Consider the following 18,498-nt stretch of genomic DNA (forward strand, 5'->3'; position numbering starts at 1 on the left):
CTTTTCTGTTTTTTATGGATGAAATCTACATCTAAATTTATTCTAATATTTTCTTGTAAAAACATTAGAAGATCGAGCTGTTCTGAGCAATTTTTGCACAAAACTAACTTGAATGATTTGTTCTCAAAAAGTTTTACACAAAACTTAGTTGAACGAGTTGCTTTAGAATTTCTTTTTGAATAAGTCTTTCTTAGAGAAGTTAGACAATGAAAACTGATGTATATAAGTTGTTTAGAAAAGCTTCCAAAAATAGAAACCTTCAACCAAGAAGTTCACATGACAGCATTCCCTTAAACTTATGTTGAAAAAAATGTAATATAGAGAAGTTGTCTTTGTAAGTTGTCTAGAGAAGTCATGTGTATAAGTTATGTGAGAAACTCTCCTAACAACATTCTGGTGAAAGTTGTGCCAACAAATTAATCTGAAAAGTCATCCTAAGAAATTGTTGAAAAAAAGTTATTAATTGATGAAAATAGTTGTAAAGATAAGAAACTTTCTAGGCTGCCAGAGATTGAGCGTTGGCTGATGACCCTCCTAGCATGTGACTGCTTGTTAGAAGCTCCTAAAATAATCTGACATATCTCAAGTGCCATTATAAAAAAAAGCTTAAAGTAACCCAAAATATGTATTTTAATTATCTAACTATGAAATTATTAACAATTATCCCAAAATGCTATGTGTATATGCTTTATCATTCACACCACTGCCAATATTGATATATAGAAAAATTAACTCAAGGTATACATGACGTTGATCATGGCTACCAGACCGTATATGAATATTTGAATGAAGCAATGAACACAATGATTTCCACATCAAACATATAGCTCAAGTTAAGGTTTCAATAACTTCGAAGACTTTTTTTTTAGCTCAAACAGAAAAACTATGAAATGGTGATATGAACAGATATAGACTAAAGAGTAACTGTCAACTAAAATCTATCATAAACGAATAAATATATCGTAATCAGATAAAAAGATAAGAAATTATGTATCTGCGTTCTATCATAGAATACGAATAAATTATAAAGCACAAAGATAATCATTTTTAATTAACTTGCAATCTAAATTTATCCATGAAAACAGTTGCAGAAAAACTCTTTTCAACTGCCACAAGCCATGCTTAATGCAGGTTAGGCATTGAAGCTGTCCAACGAACAACCCTTTTAGCATAACAACGAACATGTAAAAACGGGAAAAAAAAATCTCGTCAGCAAGAGCGGCTATGTTCTTCTCCCTATCTGTTCTCTGCTCAGCAGATGGGCAGGGGCTCGCCGTTCCACTCCTTGAGGCACTCGAGCAGCGGGTCGATGTGCTTTCCCTGGTTGATGGCAACGAGCACCTTGTTCAGTTCCTCGCCGGGAGAACGCGTCTTCTCGCCGGTCAGGTACACCGCTCCGAGCTCCTCGCGAACGAACCGGTAGAGCGGGTACGAGCGGCACTCGGTGATCCTGATGGGTATCGCCGCCGTGCCGTTCTCGACGGCCGCCCGTGCTGCCTCCACCGCCTTGGGCAGCGCCGCGCGCAGCTCCTCCTCGAACTGGGCGACCTTGGCGAGCACGGATGTCTCGGCGTTGAACTCGGCCGTGCCGTTGGCGAGGGCGCGCTCCACGAGCACATTGCGCAGCTTCTTCATGAGCGGGTAGTTGGCGCTGCACGGGTCGTCGGCGTAGGCGAACACTGCCTCGCGCTCGATCTCCTGGAGCAGGTCCTTCTCGCAGAAGCGGGCGACGTGGAGGCCACCGGTGGAGTTGGTGCTCAGGGTCTTCTTCGCCACCGTCATCACGCAGCTCTTGACGGCGCTCTTGACGTTCTCCTCGATGTGGCGCAGGTCGACGGCCTGGCACAGCGCGATCAAGAACGTCGAGGACATGATCTTCAGGATCTCGATGGCCTCGGCGGTCTTCCTAGAGGAGATGAGTCCGAGGGAGTTCACGTCCTGGTTGTGCTGCTCCGCGCTCTGGACGTGGTTGGTCACCGGGTTGCCCAGGAACTGCAGCTCGGAGCAGTACGATGCCATGGCGATCTCGGCGCCCTTGAACCCGTAGTCCAAGCTCGGGTTGCGGCCGCCGGACAAGTTGGATGGCAGGCCGTTGTTGTAGTAGTCGTTGACGAGCTCTGAGAACTGAGCAAACATGAGCTTGCCGATGGCGGCGATGGCGAGGCGGGTGTTGTCCATGGACACGCCGATGGGCGTGCCCTGGAAGTTGCCACCGTGAAGCGCCTTGCTGCGGGCGACGTCGATGAGCGGGTTGTCGTTGACGGAGTTAATCTCTCGCTCAATGGACTTGGTCGCGGCACGGATGACCTCAATTTGGGGGCCAAGCCACTGCGGCGACGTGCGGAGCGCGTACCTGTCCTGCTTCGGCTTCATCAACGGGTCGAGCTCGCCGAGCTTCTTGGCAAGCTTCATGTAGGAGCTGCCCTCCAAGATGTGCTCCATGATGGCAGCGGCCTCGATCTGTCCCGGGTGGTGCTTCAGCTTGTGGGTCAGGTGGTCGGTGTACTCAGGCTTGCCGTTCATGACCTCGCAGAACACCGCGGAGAGGACCTCGGCAAGAACAGCAAGAACGTTCGCCTCGAAGAGCACGGTCGATGCAAGACCAGAGCCCACGGCCGTGCCGTTGACCATGGCGAGGCCTTCCTTCGGCTGCAACTCGAAGAAGCCGCCCTGGATGCCGGCAATCTTGAACGCCTCTGCAGCGTTCACCTTGGTTCCATCTGGGGCCACTGCCACAGAGTTCTCGCGGCCGGTGACGAGGCCGGCGATGTAGGACAGCGGGACGAGGTCGCCGGACGCGGTGACTGTGCCCCGGAGCGGCAGGCACGGCGTGACGTTGGCGTTGAGCAGCTTGACAATCGCCTCGAGGATCTCGAAGCGGATGCCGGAGTACCCCTGGAGCAGGGTGTTGATGCGCACGAGCATGGCTGCGCGCGTCGCCTCGGCCGGCAGGACGTGGCCGTCAGTGCCGGTGCCGAAGGCGCCGGCGTTGAGGAACCGGATGAGCTCCCTCTGGAGCGCGCCGCCCTCCTTGGTGCGGCGGTGCGAGGTGGCGCCGAAGCCGGTGGTGACGCCGTAGCTGTCGGTGCCGTTCATCATGCTGTTCATGACCCAGTCGCTGCTGGCCTTGACGCGCTCGCGGGCCGACTCGTCGAGCTCGACCCGGGCCTCGCCGGCGCCGTTGGCTACGGCGGCCACCTGCGCGATATTGAGGCTGGCGCCCTCGATCTTCACCAACGGCTGGCGGTAATCCGCCACCATCCTCTTCACCTCGTCGAGGTGGCTGCCCATGAGCTCCTCCGCGGCCTTCCCCCAGTTAAGCGGGTCGGCGCGCGGCGTCGCCATGCACAGGCCATCGCCGTTGGCAGCAACGTTGCTCTTCTCGCACGCCATTGCTATGCTAGCACAGAGAACTGGAAAAGCACAGAGAAGCTAAGGAGTTTCTGTCAGGGAGGAAATGGATGTTACTGGATTCTTGGGAAGCTGTCCACAGGAGAGCTAGTGTTGCGCTAGGATTTGGTAGTGCTGCTCTTCCTGAAGATAACAGGTGGGAGTGGCGATGTTTAAATAGGCTCTCCCGAGAAGGCGGTGTGGAGTGTGGAGACTGGTCCAAGACGACCAAGACAGTGCGCGAATTATTTGGCCGAGAACACAAACATGTGTTGATCTTGCGAAGCCAGGCAGCGGCGTGGAAAGTTCGTGGTGGCCGCTGGAGCAGGAAGCTTGGTCGCCGGGGTGTGGTTGGTCCTCGTCAAGGCCCCCCAAGTCCGCCGAAGAGTTGGTGAAGAAGCGGCCGCCGGGACGCATGCGCATTGCTTGGCATTGGTTGAACGTTCTCGCTCTGAGAATGGGCTGCGTGCCTGCGTTTGCGATCTCGTCTCTTGCTGTATGCTTTTGCTTTGGACCTGCCTTTGTTGGCTGCTGCACTTTGGTGAGTTGGTCTGATGAACAGTGCTGCCCATGGTTTCAGTGGAAGCAGTATTTGCTGATCAAAATCTAATGGATGCTTGTAGGAAATATGGAATTTTATGTCCTATTTTGTTACTTCTTTGCTGATAATCATCTTGTGATCTGTTTTGTCATGCTTGCTCTTTTACGAAAGCAAAATTAATTTGTTTCTTTAGAATGCTAGTATTATCAAAGAACCGCAGCTAATTCGAACTTTTCGGATGTTAGTGAAACGTCTACCTTTTCAGCTGGTCGTTAGGGCCTCTCGACATAAATGATTATGTGATTAATAGACGAGAGGATTCCACTTGCCAGACCATTATCACTTCAGCTTTCACAATTGGAGCAATGTTCAAATGCTATGTTTTACGTTCAGACTCATACATACAGTGGGGTTGACGGGATGTAGCTCAATGACCGCAATAAAAGTCACTCCCCGAATTTATCCCTAAAAAAACTACTTAGTACGAATTTAAAGAGGGAGTCAACTCAGTCAAAGACCTTTGTTCTCAAAACCTTTGAAATCATCTACACTTTTGATTAAAGAAGGAAATTAACCATACAGGTTCTGATAATTGGGACGGGTATCACCTAACCCTCGCACTGTTTTTCCTTCCACGTGTTAAGTATGCCATGACACATTGGGCACTGGCTCCTTAGTAACAGAAAAATATCAAGCGTGCTGTGCTGTTCATCGCCTGCGTGCTTTCTTAGTCAGCTTGTTAGGCACATGCAGGCTACGTACAGATCACCGGAGTTCCAATTAGCAACTCCGATTTGGAGAAGTGACGCACGGACAAGCACTGAGAAAAGAAAATGGACGTGGAAGTAGGCATCGTGGAGCAGGGCTCGCATAAAAAAAATTTCCCCTTCTCTTTTTATATTTAGCATGTGAATCAGACTGTTAGCACTTTGCATATGCAGTGCATGGTGTAGATTTATCTTGCTAAAGTGCATTCCTAATATCATATAAAAATGATAAAAATTGATTGGAAGTCATAAATCTATTATAGGAGAAAATAGGTGGAACATATCAAGACAGTGCAAAAAACATTTGGCCTTTTTCAGTCACTTTTACGGGCTGGAGTACCATGTGTTCATGCAACCAAAGGAAAATGATCTCCTGACCACCGATTTTTTTAACTTTAACCCTTTTTAAATAATATTTTAAAAATAACCTCTTCAAATAAATATTTAATTCTCATGACCCTTTTAGTCGCGCCGGTCCGCATGGCGTGACAGGGTAATGTTGTCATGCCACTTGTATTGGTGTGATAAGCCTGCCATGCTAGCTGGGAGATGACATGGACTCCTCTTATCACGCCAATGAGTGTGACGAAACTCGGCATGTCTATAAGGCGTGAACATTCCATTTTAGTAACATGAATAAGGTCAAATGCTACATATTTTAAAAAATTTAAAAATTTTAATTTTAAAGTAGGCTATGTATTACCCTATGTACCGCTTAGGGCTCTAGTTAAATGGTTAACTACATATTTTAATCCCTCTCTAACTCTTAGGACAGCTTGTAAGTGTTAAATAAATTCACTTCGATTTTTTCTTTTTTCAGTTTAATTACTTAATAAGACCACATCATAAATATATTTATTTCATTTTAACTATATTCATTCCATCCATCATTATACAATTAACCTTATTCAATTTTGAATTAGGCTAATGGATATAACTAAGTTGTAAATCCAAATGTTAGAAATCCACAATTTATGGTGTCTAAGAAATAACACTATAATACTACACATTGTAGTTTAGTCTAATAATAGCTAGAAACATCCATGCAACAAAGTTTGATTAAGTCGAGAAGCTTCTCGATCACGCGATACACTATCTACTTTGCCACCAAACTAGACATATTTTGCAAGAACATGAAATACTTGATCTGTGAGTGAATTAAACATGAATGAGCTAGAAACCATGTGTTCTTTGAAGTACATCATAGTATATTATATTGTGCATGCACAAATGGATGGATGTTAGAATTAAGATTACATTAGTGATCAATTTGTTTGTATCCCTTCATAGAGAGACACATGTTAGTGGATAGACACATCTATGAACAAGCATGCATGTTCAGGAGATAACTTTTTATTTCAGTCCCTTGCAAGGCCCAAGCTTTGTTTGATGTAGCAGTGGATGCCATAGTTAGAAATGGGGAGAAAATCTTGTTCTGGACAGATAGGTGGCTGGATGGCCACACTATGGTTGAGATAGCTCCCAACCTATTCAAAACAGTCAAAAAAGAACAGCCAAGCGACGGACTGTGGCCCAAGTGATCCAAAACAGAAGATGGGTTGGTGACATAAAAGGTGTGCTTACAGTTGATGTTTTGTTTGAATATCTTCATATTTGGGATATGGTGGATAGCCTTGTTCTACAACAGGAGGTGCTAGATCAGTACAAATGGAAATTGACACATACAGACTCTTATAGCAGTAAGTCGGCCTATGCAGCCTTCTTTGTAGGCACCATCAAGTTTGGTCCGTGGAGAAGAATTTGGAAAAGCTAGGCTCCCCTGCGTTGCAAGTTCTTCATCTGGCTGGTGTTTCTTAACCAGGTTTGGACGGCTGATCGGTTGGTGAAAAGGGGACTTCCCCATCCGAAGTCCTATCCCTTTTGTTGGTTGGCTGCATCTTCACTCGCCAAGTTTGGGCCTTGATTTTTCAACAGTTAGGCCTGTTGAATTTGACACCAGACCCAGTGAGTTACTTCCCAAGCTGGTGGAGAAGAACGATACCAGACCCATCAGTGAGTCACTTCCCAAGCTGGTGGAGAAGAATAATTTCTTCTGTTCCTAAGGAAGTGCGAAAGGGTTTCAATTCCTTGATTATCCTGATAGCTTGGGAAGTTTGGAAACACCGTAATGATTGTGTGTTTGACAATTCGAGACCAAACATCTGAAGGTTGTCAGTTCTGTGAGCACGGAGGGTGGCCTCTGGTGCATGGCGGGAGCCTCCAAGATCCAGAAACTCATGTCCAGGTTGTCCAGGTCGCTGCCTCTTGGAGCTTAAGCTCTGAAGGCTGCTGGTCGTCTGTTTTGCTATTCCGTGGTGTGACCGTGAGTTTTGGGTTTTCTGTAAGTGTACTCGGGTTGGGTCTTTCTAGACTCGTGTACTTTTATTTCTACCTTAATAAAATGACCCGCAATTCTCCTGCGTGGTTTGAGAAAAAAGGTGTGTGTGTATAATCTGTAATGAGATGGTAGATCGGTGTAAACATAAGCTTCGTCTGGCTGTGCATCTACTCGGTATTGAAATTTCTGCCAAAGTAGCTTAACCTAGAAGAAATCATTACTTGATATCTAAACAACACCTCACGTGATGGGCATGTGCCAGGTAGCATATTTAGAAATTAAACAAATATAAAGATATGCAGGATCACATGGTCTTTGTTAGCAGAATAGAAAGTCACGTCTTAGTCATATCTATAGCCTAATTCAAAATTGAATAAGGTCAATTGTATAATGATTGATGGAATGAATATAGTTAAAATAAAATAAATATATATCTTGTGATGTAGTCTAATTAGAGTTTTAAAATATTTAGAGTTCATTCAGTAACTAAACTGAAGGAAATAAAAAGTTGAGGTGAATTTATTTAACACTTAAAAGCTAAAGGTTGGAGTGATAACCGAGCAGAGAGTAATTAGAGTCCAGTTCCTGAGGTACTTTCCTTGCAACTCCGACTGGCATGAAATCTTTGGTTGACTACCCTTTCGAATGTCCAAATCCTCCAATCATGAAGGAGCTAGCAGCAGCATCAATCTTACACTTGATGATGGCAGTACCCATTGGAACGCCCATGACCCTGTGGACAATTGCCTCTGTGATAGGTATGCTTCCTATTCCAGGTAACACCAAGTCTGTACTCAAGGTCATAACACTCCAATAGCCACTAGAACAAATATGGAAATACTTGAGAACAACGGCAATTGAGCAGGCCACCAAAACCAGCACCGTCATGTCTGGGTATATCTTGACAAGTGTCATTGGGGACCCGCGATTATTGTTTTGCTAACATGAAACAAAAAGAATACAGTGCAGCAATGAGAAAAAAAGCAGCAAAAAGACTTCATAGTGTTAGCAAATAGGGAAACTACTAAGTGATAACACACAACAAACTTTGAGATTCATGTTACTCTTTTACTTTGATGAACATCTCCAATAGTGGATGTCCCCTCGGCCCTCGCTTTGCTTTTTTATCCTGGTGGCGTTGGGTCTGAGCTAGGCCTTCATCTTAGCATTGGAGTGTGCCATCTCTGTTGTGGGAAGACTTCATAGTGTTAGCAAAAAAGAGTGGTTTCCTTCTTATTGACTCTGACACTAAAAAACATATGAAGGTGCATGTAAAGATTCAAAAAACATAAAAGGCTAATGATATATAATCTACAGCAATACTTAGTTACTTTCTGCAACATTCAAATTAATGTAAAGTTACTTCGGATATGGTTGAAATGCATGCCTAGTTACTTCCTGAATGTTGAGGATCAGGGGCAATTGCTGATATGGACTAAAATAATAACGCAAAATGAACAAAATTCACAGTAAAAAATTATGAGTTGCTTTGATAATGTGCAGACATATGATACATGTAAAAGCAATGAGTTACATCTTCTACACAGTTAAAAAATGGAGAGCCAGATGAAAAGAATAAAAGCTACTGACAAAAGAATTCATGTTGGCTCTATTGACAATATGAACACAGTAATGTAACACATAGAACTGCGTTGTGCTATAAGCATATGTTGAATATGCTTGCATAAAGATGACAATATCAACATGTGTTACATCCTACGAAATAAAAATTCAGAACTAGTTACTTCTTGTCTTGTGTCACTGAATATATGGTAAGTTACTTCCTACGTAATATAATACAGAATTAGTTACTTCCAAAAAATATTTGAAAAAGCAAAATTTAGTTACTTCAAATAAAAAACAAGTTAATTGAAATAAAGTGATACGTTAACTAGATCATGATATTTTTCTTTTTTTTAAAAAATTTTTAGAATTTCTCTCTTTTTTAGGGTGTTCGTCTCAGATCTTAGGTGGTTTCACCTCGAAGCTCCAAAAGGAGCCTCCAATTAGTGATAGTAAGATTGAAGCTTTTTTTTGGGGGGGGAACATTGAAGCTTACATGCTGCATGCGCACGACGAATGATGCGTAGCCATGCTGGCTAGCTGGCGAAGTTTGTGATGTGGCTCCCTGCTGGCTAATGGCCAGGAGATAAAATCCAACCTGGCAGTTCGTTGACATGGCTCAACGTACGCCTCTCGCCTCATCAGTCACCTGCAGGATCGCTATCTCTGCCAGGCTACACTAGCTTCCCTAGCTCCCCTTGAAGACGATCGCTACACAGTAGTTCGTTGGGTACCTAACACCGGGAGCTAGTGGCGGCAGAGATAGGAGCCATACACCCCAGCTTCCTCAACAACTTAGCATACGTTGCATGCCTTAGCACTTCACATGTATGATGTGGTAAGGAGCCCCGACGCTGCATTTTCCTCAAACTCACACTGCCTCCCACCATCACTTGCTAGGACACCAAGAATGAGTGCCGTGCCCTTGCACCAGCCACAAGACCCTACATAAATGCTGGTCCCAAACTAGTTCGTGTCACCTTCGTGTGCATAATAGGACCATGCATAGATGGATGATGGATCGATAAAAATGTATATCCATGTAACCAGTCCAGGTATATGCGTAGATGCATCATGCATGCGAGGTCTTTTTTCATGGCCTCAGCTCGCCAGATTGGGCGGAGACTTGGCCGCGTCGTGGCCTCACGTGAAGGGGCAACGTCCTTACGAAGAACACGACTCAGGCTGTGGACCATTGCATTGGTCGCACCGGATCTGTGGTCTGGTTTACATGGATGGGGAGGGGGCAGGCTCGACGATATGGCCGTTGCAGGCCATTGTCGGATCAGTTTCTGTGGATATGATGTGTGTGTAATGGCCAAATGGAAAAAAGGGACAGGGGAAGAATATTCAGTTGCAGGTTCGTTAGTTGTGCATTTGTGATGATGATGAACGCTTACCACCGGCCGCGAGGTCTTCACAGTTTTGGGACTGCGCTGTGCTGTGGTATGGTCAGTCTTATGGATCCAAATGGCAAATGCTACTACTTCATGGAAGAAACAAGTGACTGAAGTAAGAGTTCCATCCATTTCTCTTCAGTTCATTCAGTGTAGATGCAGGTGACCGAGCAGATATAAGAACACCAAACGACGACTCGAGGTCAGGAGGTCTAGACCGAAGACCGGACCAAGTTCCTGGTGTTCCCACATCATGCATGTCACGTGGAGGCGAGAATGTGATGATATATACAGAAGTTTTGATCCATGTCTATTTCAAGGGCAATAGTAAATCAACTAGTCTGACGAATACATTAGTTGTTATCTGAATTAGAACTTTGCCTGATGCTTGAGGTGCACAGTCATGTTCCCAAAGAGAAATTATGATGGAGCCAGTGAGCTAAGTAATTGCAATAAGCATTCCATCTGTTCTCGGTTTTAGCTGATGAGATTCATAACACTTTTACATGTTCATAGTTATGCTAAGGATTATTCATTCGGCAGCAGCATTGCCTAACCTGCATTATTGAGCATGGCTGGTATCAGTGTCAGTTGAAGCTTGAAATATTGTGGCTGCAACTGTTATGTTTGTTGCGGGTTTGTCAGTTGTGCTTTGTGGTGGTGGTTGCACGCTTACAGTTTTGGGCTTTTGGCACTGCTCTGTGGTATGGTCAGGTCAGTCTGGTGGATCCAAATGCTGGTTGCTACTACTTCGTGAAAGAAACAAGTGATAGTTCCATCCATTTCTCTTCAGTTCAGTCAGTGTAGATGCAGGTGACCGAACAGATATAAGAACACCAAACGACGACTCAGAGCCAGGAGGACTAGACCGAAGACTGGAGCGAGTGCGAGGTGTTCTTTCACATCATGCATATTACACGGGGGTAGGCGAGCCTGCGACGCTGTATATAGAAGTACTTAATCCATGTCTTTTTTCAAGGGAAATAGTAAATCAGACTAGTCTGACGAATACATAAGTTGTCTGATGATTAGAACCTCGCATGATGCTTGGGGTGCACAATCATGTTCTCAGTGGTCATTGAAGCGTCAGGAAGATCCGGAAATTATGAGGCTGAGCTAAGAAAAATTATGATAGAGTCAGTAAGCTACGTAATTGCAATCAAGTATCTGATCTGTTCAAACAAAATGGAGAATTGCAGCGACGTTGACTGAAGATCTTTCAATCCTATGAAATTTCAAGATCTGTTCAAACAAATGGATCCAAAATGCTGGTTGCTACTACATGAAAGAAACAAGTGAGAATTCCGTCCACTCTTCAGTTCAGGGAAGTGTGGATGCAGCTGACCGAACACCAAACGGCTGGGGTCAGGAGGACTAGACCGATGACTGGACCAAGTTCATGCTATTTTCACATCATGCATATCACGTGCAGGGGATCATGTGACGATGTATACAGAAGTTTGGGATGGATCCATGTCTATTTCAAGGGAATTGTAAATCACAAGCCTGACGAGTAAGTTGTTGTCTGACAATTAGAACTTCACCTGACGGTGAGGGGCACAATCTTGTTCTCAGTGGTCACTGAAGCGTCAAGAAGGTCCAGAAATTATGAAGCGTCAAGAAGCAACAATGGAGTACGTAATTGCAATAAGCATCTGATCTGTTCAAACAAATGGAGAACTGCGTCGGCGTTGACTGAAGATTTTCTTTGAACCGAATTTCAGAGACCAGGCATGTGTTCAAACGAATGTGTTTTGGATAACCATGCTTGCTGACAACCAGGTACTCAGTCGAAAATTTCTTCCAACTGCCCTTAAAAAAATGGTGTGCCTTGTCCGTGACAAATGAAAATGATTTTTTTTAAAAAAAATGGATGATCCATGGTCCCTCGAAACACTGTGTCCTACTTGTATGCAAAAGCTTGATTGCATCCACTGATCCACAATACGACAGTTCAGTGTGCCTAACTGTCCTGGCTCGTCCTGTCCCTAATCAGTGCAAAAGCATGATCAAACAGAGAGCAGAGACGCATAGCTTTGTAGCCAGGGGCCAGGGCCCCCAGAAGCGAGCACGGTCGACGGAGAGCCCTGCCCTGCCCTCACCAACCCCCCGTGCCACGCCGCCGCGCACCAACCACAGCCCGCGCGACCGAGCCGCTCTCTGCCCCCACGGCCGAGCCGGCGACCAGAAAAATTTCGACGCTTTCCACGCCACCGACCCCCAAAATTTCGTACTTGCGACGCGGCACTAGTGGCGATCATAGGAAGGGCGAGCCAGCCAGGCAGCTACTGACTGGCCGGCACCCTCCGCCGCTTTTCCCTTCGACCAACCCCCGTGCCGCGCAGCCCGCCCCGTCCCCCTATTTAAACGCGGCCTCCCACTCCATTTCGCTCCAGGAAGAGCAGCACCATCCAGTGCATCATCACAAGCTCTTCTCCAACACAAAGCTACTTCCAAATTAATAGGCCACCGCCTCCTCCTCATCTTTGATCGTTTAAGTCTTAGTGCTTTCAGTTCTATCCCCCTTGCCCATTGCGATGGAGTGCGAGAACGGCCGCGTTGCCGCCGCCAACGGCGATGGCCTGTGCATGGCGACGCCGCGCGCCGACCCGCTTAACTGGGGGAAGGCCGCGGAGGAGCTCATGGGCAGCCACCTCGACGAGGTGAAGAGGATGGTGGCGGATTACCGCCAGCCGTTGGTGAAGATCGAGGGCGCCAGCCTCAATATCGCGCAGGTGGCCGCCGTAGCCAACGGCGCCGGCGAGGCCCGGGTCGAGCTCGACGAGTCGGCTCGCGAGCGCGTCAAGGCCAGCAGCGACTGGGTCATGAACAGCATGATGAACGGCACCGACAGCTACGGCGTCACCACCGGCTTCGGCGCCACCTCCCACCGCCGCACCAAGGAGGGCGGCGCGCTCCAGCGGGAGCTCATCCGGTTCCTCAACGCCGGCGCCTTTGGCACCGGCACCGACGGCCACGTCCTGCCGGCCGAGGCAACGCGTGCGGCCATGCTCGTGCGCATCAACACCCTGCTCCAGGGGTACTCCGGCATCCGCTTCGAGATCCTCGAGGCAATTGTCAAGCTGCTCAACGCCAACGTCACGCCGTGCCTGCCGCTCCGGGGCACGGTCACCGCGTCCGGCGACCTCGTCCCTCTATCCTACATTGCCGGCCTCGTCACCGGGCGCGAGAACTCTGTGGCAGTCGCCCCAGATGGCACCAAGGTGAACGCTGCGGAGGCGTTCAAGATTGCCGGTATCCAGGGCGGCTTCTTCGAGTTGCAGCCCAAGGAAGGCCTCGCCATGGTCAACGGCACGGCCGTAGGCTCTGGTCTTGCATCGACCGTGCTCTTTGAGGCGAACGTTCTTGCTGTTCTTGCCGAGGTCCTCTCCGCGGTGTTCTGTGAGGTCATGAACGGCAAGCCGGAATACACCGACCACCTGACCCACAAGCTGAAGCACCACCCGGGACAGATCGAGGCCGCTGCCATCATGGAGCACATCTTGGAGGGCAGCTCCTACATGAAGCTTGCCAAGAAGCTCGGCGAGCTCGACCCGTTGATGAAGCCGAAGCAGGACAGGTACGCGCTCCGCACGTCGCCGCAATGGCTTGGCCCCCAAATTGAGGTCATCCGTGCTGCGACCAAGTCAATTGAGCGCGAGATCAACTCCGTCAACGACAACCCGCTCATCGATGTCGCCCGAAGCAAGGCGCTCCACGGCGGCAACTTCCAGGGCACTCCTATTGGTGTCTCCATGGACAACACCCGTCTCGCCCTCGCCGCCATCGGCAAGCTCATGTTCGCGCAGTTCTCCGAGCTCGTCAACGACTACTACAACAACGGCTTGCCATCCAACCTGTCGGGTGGGCGCAACCCAAGCTTGGACTACGGGTTCAAGGGTGCCGAAATCGCCATGGCGTCGTACTGCTCTGAGCTGCAATTCCTGGGCAACCCGGTGACCAACCATGTCCAGAGCGCGGAGCAGCACAACCAGGACGTGAACTCGCTGGGACTCATCTCCTCCAGGAAGACGGCCGAGGCCATCGAGATCCTGAAGCTCATGACCTCCACGTTCCTGATCGCGCTGTGCCAGGCCGTCGACCTGCGCCACATCGAGGAGAACGTCAAGAGCGCCGTCAAGGGCTGCGTGATGACGGTGGCGAAGAAGACCTTGAGCACCAACTCCGCCGGTGGCCTCCACGTCGCCCGCTTCTGCGAGAAGGACCTGCTCCAGGAGATCGAGCGCGAGGCGGTGTTCGCCTACGCCGACGACCCGTGCAGCGCCAACTACCCGCTCATGAAGAAGCTGCGCAACGTGCTCGTGGAACGCGCCCTCGCCAACGGCACGGCCGAGTTCAACGCCGAGACATCCGTGCTCGCCAAGGTCGCCCAGTTCGAGGAGGAGCTGCGCGCGGCGCTGCCCAAGGCTGTGGAGGCCGCACGGGCGGCCGTCGAGAACGGCACGGCGGCGATACCCAACAGGATTACCGAGTGCCGCTCGTACCCGCTCTACCGGTTCGTTCGCGAGGAGCTGGGTGCGGTGTACCTGACCGGCGAGAAGACCCGGTCGCCTGGCGAGGAGCTGAACAAGGTGCTCGTTGCCATCAACCAGGGCAAGCACATCGACCCGCTGCTGGAATGTCTCAAGGAGTGGAACGGCGAGCCCCTGCCCATCTCCTGAACAGTGAAGGGAGTGTCTCGAGACTGTATTTTTAGTTAATGCGGTTTATTCCTATTTATGTTCGTTGTTATGCTACGGACTCTTGTTGTGCAGCTGCGATGCTTTGAAAGAGTTGTTATTGCAAGCAGCATTTTGTAAGTTTTGGAGTACTGTGAATTTGAATCATATTTGCAGTTTAATTTAGTTCAAGTGTTCATGCAAACGACCAAACATGCGCCCTACATGCAACATAACAATTTTTCTCATATTTTGAGACTGGACAAACGTTTGTTACGAAGTTCACTGTTCTATAAATTGACAAAAGGCCTCAACAACCTAACAGCCAAGGTACAATCGATCGATCAAGGACCGCAGACATGGTTCACATTCAGGAAAAGGGTAATAAGACATAAACGATGAACATAGAAAGCTCAACGACTCGTAACGTGAATTTTAATATTAACTAGTATGTTTGTCCATAGCCTCATCAGGAGAAGTATGTCTAACAATGTTTGTCGACATCATGAATATACTCCGTTATTGTCACATTTACATTCCATAACTTTAGTTAGATGCTTCAAAACGAGAGAAGGGGTTGTATCGGTCATGGTTGGTCTTGCACGTGATTATATTGTACAAAGTCGTGTCATTGTCTTCAAGCAGAATTCTTTTCGTACTGAAAAGAGACACTAATCTCTTGCATATTTTAGAACAACAAAACACAGGATAATATTGTGATTTTCTTTTAGCTTTTTTCATAATCAGTGGCCGCATTGTCACAACATACGTAACAAGAAGGAAAAGTAGAGGAAACAGACCAAGAGTTGGTCCATGGATCCATGCGTATTTGTTAACGCAAAATTTGGAACAACACGGAGGACCTGGAAGATCCAGTTTTGGCTCCAAATTGGCTCGCGAGTGGTGCAAGTCGTGCCAGTCAATTTGACCTGAAAATTGATAAGGTAAATATTAAATTCTTGAGCCGATCAGCGGCGAAGCCTCTTGGTAGGTGTTTTTGGAATAAACACCACAATAGATAGATATTTTAATGTAAGCATGCGGTGTAAATGAATGAAACATTAACGACATGTGCCATTGGCTATGTCAGCCAACGGCCTAAGATAAACCATTGTAACACAATAGCCATAAAAGGAGAGCCCTTGTTAACCACGCACTTAGATAAGCTAACAGATCTAGCCAATGTCTTAGCCAATGTCTTGATAAGTGTATTGAACTCAAACAAGGTAACATGAATGAGAGGGCATTGGCATCAATCTAACATAGCAACAAGGACCACCAGTCGATGCTGACTGTATGCAAGCCAGCTACATTATCAAATCTTAATTAATGTCTTGATAAGTGTATTGAACTGAGATAAGGTAACACGAATGAGAGGATATCAACCTCGATCTGGCAACATAAAAGACTAGAACTCAATCACCAAGGACCTCTTGCCTACCGCTTACAAGCCTATGAAGGTAACAAAATCTAATCAATGTCATGATCGTGTAATTGAATTTAGATAAGGTAACACGGTGAGAGGGCATTAACTTCGACCCGTTAATCTTAACAGATAGACTTGCAGCAGCAAGGTCTCGCATACGCCCTTATCGGCTCAATAACGTCATCATACTTCCGTGAGATACGGATAAGACTCAACTGAAGCATCGGGTGGATGACGAGCACCCCGCGCTGCCACCCCCTCCACGGCACCTCTCCCTTGCCGCTACCTGAGCAGGCCAGTGGAAGCCTGTCCGGCTGCAATGAAGGCGACGGCGAGGTCCTCTCCCCCAGTGGTGGCGAGGTCCTCTTCCTTCCTTTCGGCGCGTCTGCGGGCTCGGCGGCCGGCCAGCCAGTTCCGGCTTGCCGGTGCTAGATCCTCCATCCCCTAGCCTGATCTAGACCCTTTGAGGTTGGATCTAGGATTGGGGATGTGGGAGGCAGTGCCTGGACGGAGGGGCACGGGGTGCGGTGGAGCGAGGGCGGAGGCTGGCATGGGGCCACGGAGGTGCGCGGGAGACAACGCGGCCGCATGGGTGCCGGGCGTGGAGGGTGATGGCGGCTTATCCCTGCCGCGCGCCAAGGCATGGAGGCAGCGACGGCAGCTCGGCCTTGCGGCGTGCCGGCGTGGAGCCGAGGAGGCGGCGGCCATGTGGGCACGCCGGGCGCGTGACAACGGCTCGACCTGCGGCACGCCGGGCGCGAAGCAACGACAACGGCTCCATGGGGGTGGTGCACCGGGCGCAGAGGCAAGGATGGCGGCTCGACCTTGCCTTGCACGGTGAGGAGGCCGCGAGGAGGCAGCCCAGCAAGGGATGATGTGGCTGCAGGTCCGCGGCCTAGCGAGGGGTGAGCCTTTGCTAGCAATCTTGTTGGTGGCAATGGCAACGGCGCTCTAGGGCATCGCTCTTCCTGTTGGGGGCATCATGTTGTAGCTCTATCCCTGTTGCACGGGGTTCTCTGGGTGAAAACCCTATCCATTTTCAGGACGACAGATGGCGGCGCCATTGGTGTCATACCCTCCTTGTCGTTTCAAGAGACCCAACTCGGCTTCTGGCAATGCTGGTGATGCCGATGGTCAGAGGAGGCTACCACCGGTGGTGGCGATCCTGCCGTGACGAGCTTGAGGCGTGGCAAGAGGACATGGTGCAAGATGGCGAGCTTGACAGGGGTTGCTGACCTCATGTGGAGGCGGCTGTACTTTTGGTGGTGGCTAAGGGTTGCCGCATGTTTATCGGGTTGGCTGCAGTAGACTGTAGCGGCTGGCGTTGCTTGGCAACTGTCAGTGCGGCGTGGGACTGCGTCGGAGGATGGCGCTTGCAGCAACGACGTCGTGGGGCGACTAGGCATGCAGCGGACTGCGGCGGGTTGCTCAGCTTTGCTGGGCTACTCCAGTGTGGTACATCATCGGAAGACGGTGCAAGTGACTTCTTTGGCTTGTTGGCGCGACGACGGAGGCTACGTGCGTGGGTTGAGCAATGAGGCAAAGTCGACCTGCGGCGGCGGCTTGGCGGATTGATGGTGACCTTGGGAAGCGGGGCAACATCGCTAACCATTCGGATGGCGACAAAAGAAGTAGATCTGAGACATGGAGTACTGTGGCAGCGTGGTGAAGCCCCGCGCACAGTGTCTCTCAGAGGCAACGAGAGTGAGGTGGAGTCCAACGATGGATGTGGTGAGGCCCATGTGCGTTGTGTTTTTCGTGGTGGTGACTGCGAGGCAGCCTGCGAGAGGTATGGATGTGGTGGTATCACTCTGTCGGGTGGAGTGTGGTGTTGCATCGGCACTACAGCGAAGGATCCCACATGACGGTGGCCTTCTCGGTGAGGTGTGGTCTGTTTTCTCGGTTCCACGTTGACGCGGAGTCACGCTTGGAGTTCGGCGACTGCACGAGGGTGAGATGGTTGGGGGTGCCGCGTTAAGAGCTTCGGCTCTACGTTGTTGTGAGTCCAGTGATGTTTCGTGCTCTGCTGCTGCTGTCTTGAGTGGAGTGGTACGACTGCGTTGATGTCCCAATCCAACCGGTCGGTTTTAGCGGTTTTTTTCGAGTTGAGTGGTTACCCGCGTTGACGTCCCAATCCAACTAGGCGAGTCGAGCTATTTTTTTCCTTTTCTTTTCTTTTTCCTGCCCATTACCTCCCAAGGTTGTAGTCTTGTATTTTTTCTGCTATATCAATAGGAACTCGTACTATCTTGTGCAGTTCCTTAAAAAAAAGTTTATAGTATGGCTAGTTTCTAAGCTCTTCACCAACCCATCATGAAGTGGACTACAAAATCCTCCCGGTTCTAGTATGGCTAGTTTCTAAGCTCTTCACCGAGACGGCAAGACACCAACCCATCA

General features: G+C 48.8%; 2 protein-coding genes across 2 annotated transcripts; one reads left to right on the plus strand and one right to left on the minus strand.

The window, feature by feature from the left end:
* Positions 1-1,022: 1,022 nt before the first annotated feature.
* On the minus strand, positions 1,023-3,545 carry LOC101781518 (phenylalanine ammonia-lyase). The gene has a single exon (XM_004953099.3). It carries the CDS (start codon positions 3,391-3,393, stop codon positions 1,252-1,254), a length of 2,142 nt encoding a protein of 713 aa, XP_004953156.1. The 5' UTR covers positions 3,394-3,545; the 3' UTR covers positions 1,023-1,251.
* An 8,851-nt stretch (positions 3,546-12,396) lies between these two features.
* On the plus strand, positions 12,397-14,861 carry LOC101781925 (phenylalanine ammonia-lyase). Its single transcript, XM_004953100.2, has one exon. It carries the CDS (start codon positions 12,534-12,536, stop codon positions 14,676-14,678), a length of 2,145 nt encoding a protein of 714 aa, XP_004953157.1. The 5' UTR covers positions 12,397-12,533; the 3' UTR covers positions 14,679-14,861.
* Positions 14,862-18,498: the final 3,637 nt, after the last annotated feature.

The sequence above is a fragment of the Setaria italica genome, chromosome I, assembly GCF_000263155.2.
Source record: "Setaria italica strain Yugu1 chromosome I, Setaria_italica_v2.0, whole genome shotgun sequence".
In the NCBI taxonomy this organism is placed as follows: Eukaryota; Viridiplantae; Streptophyta; class Magnoliopsida; order Poales; family Poaceae; genus Setaria; species Setaria italica.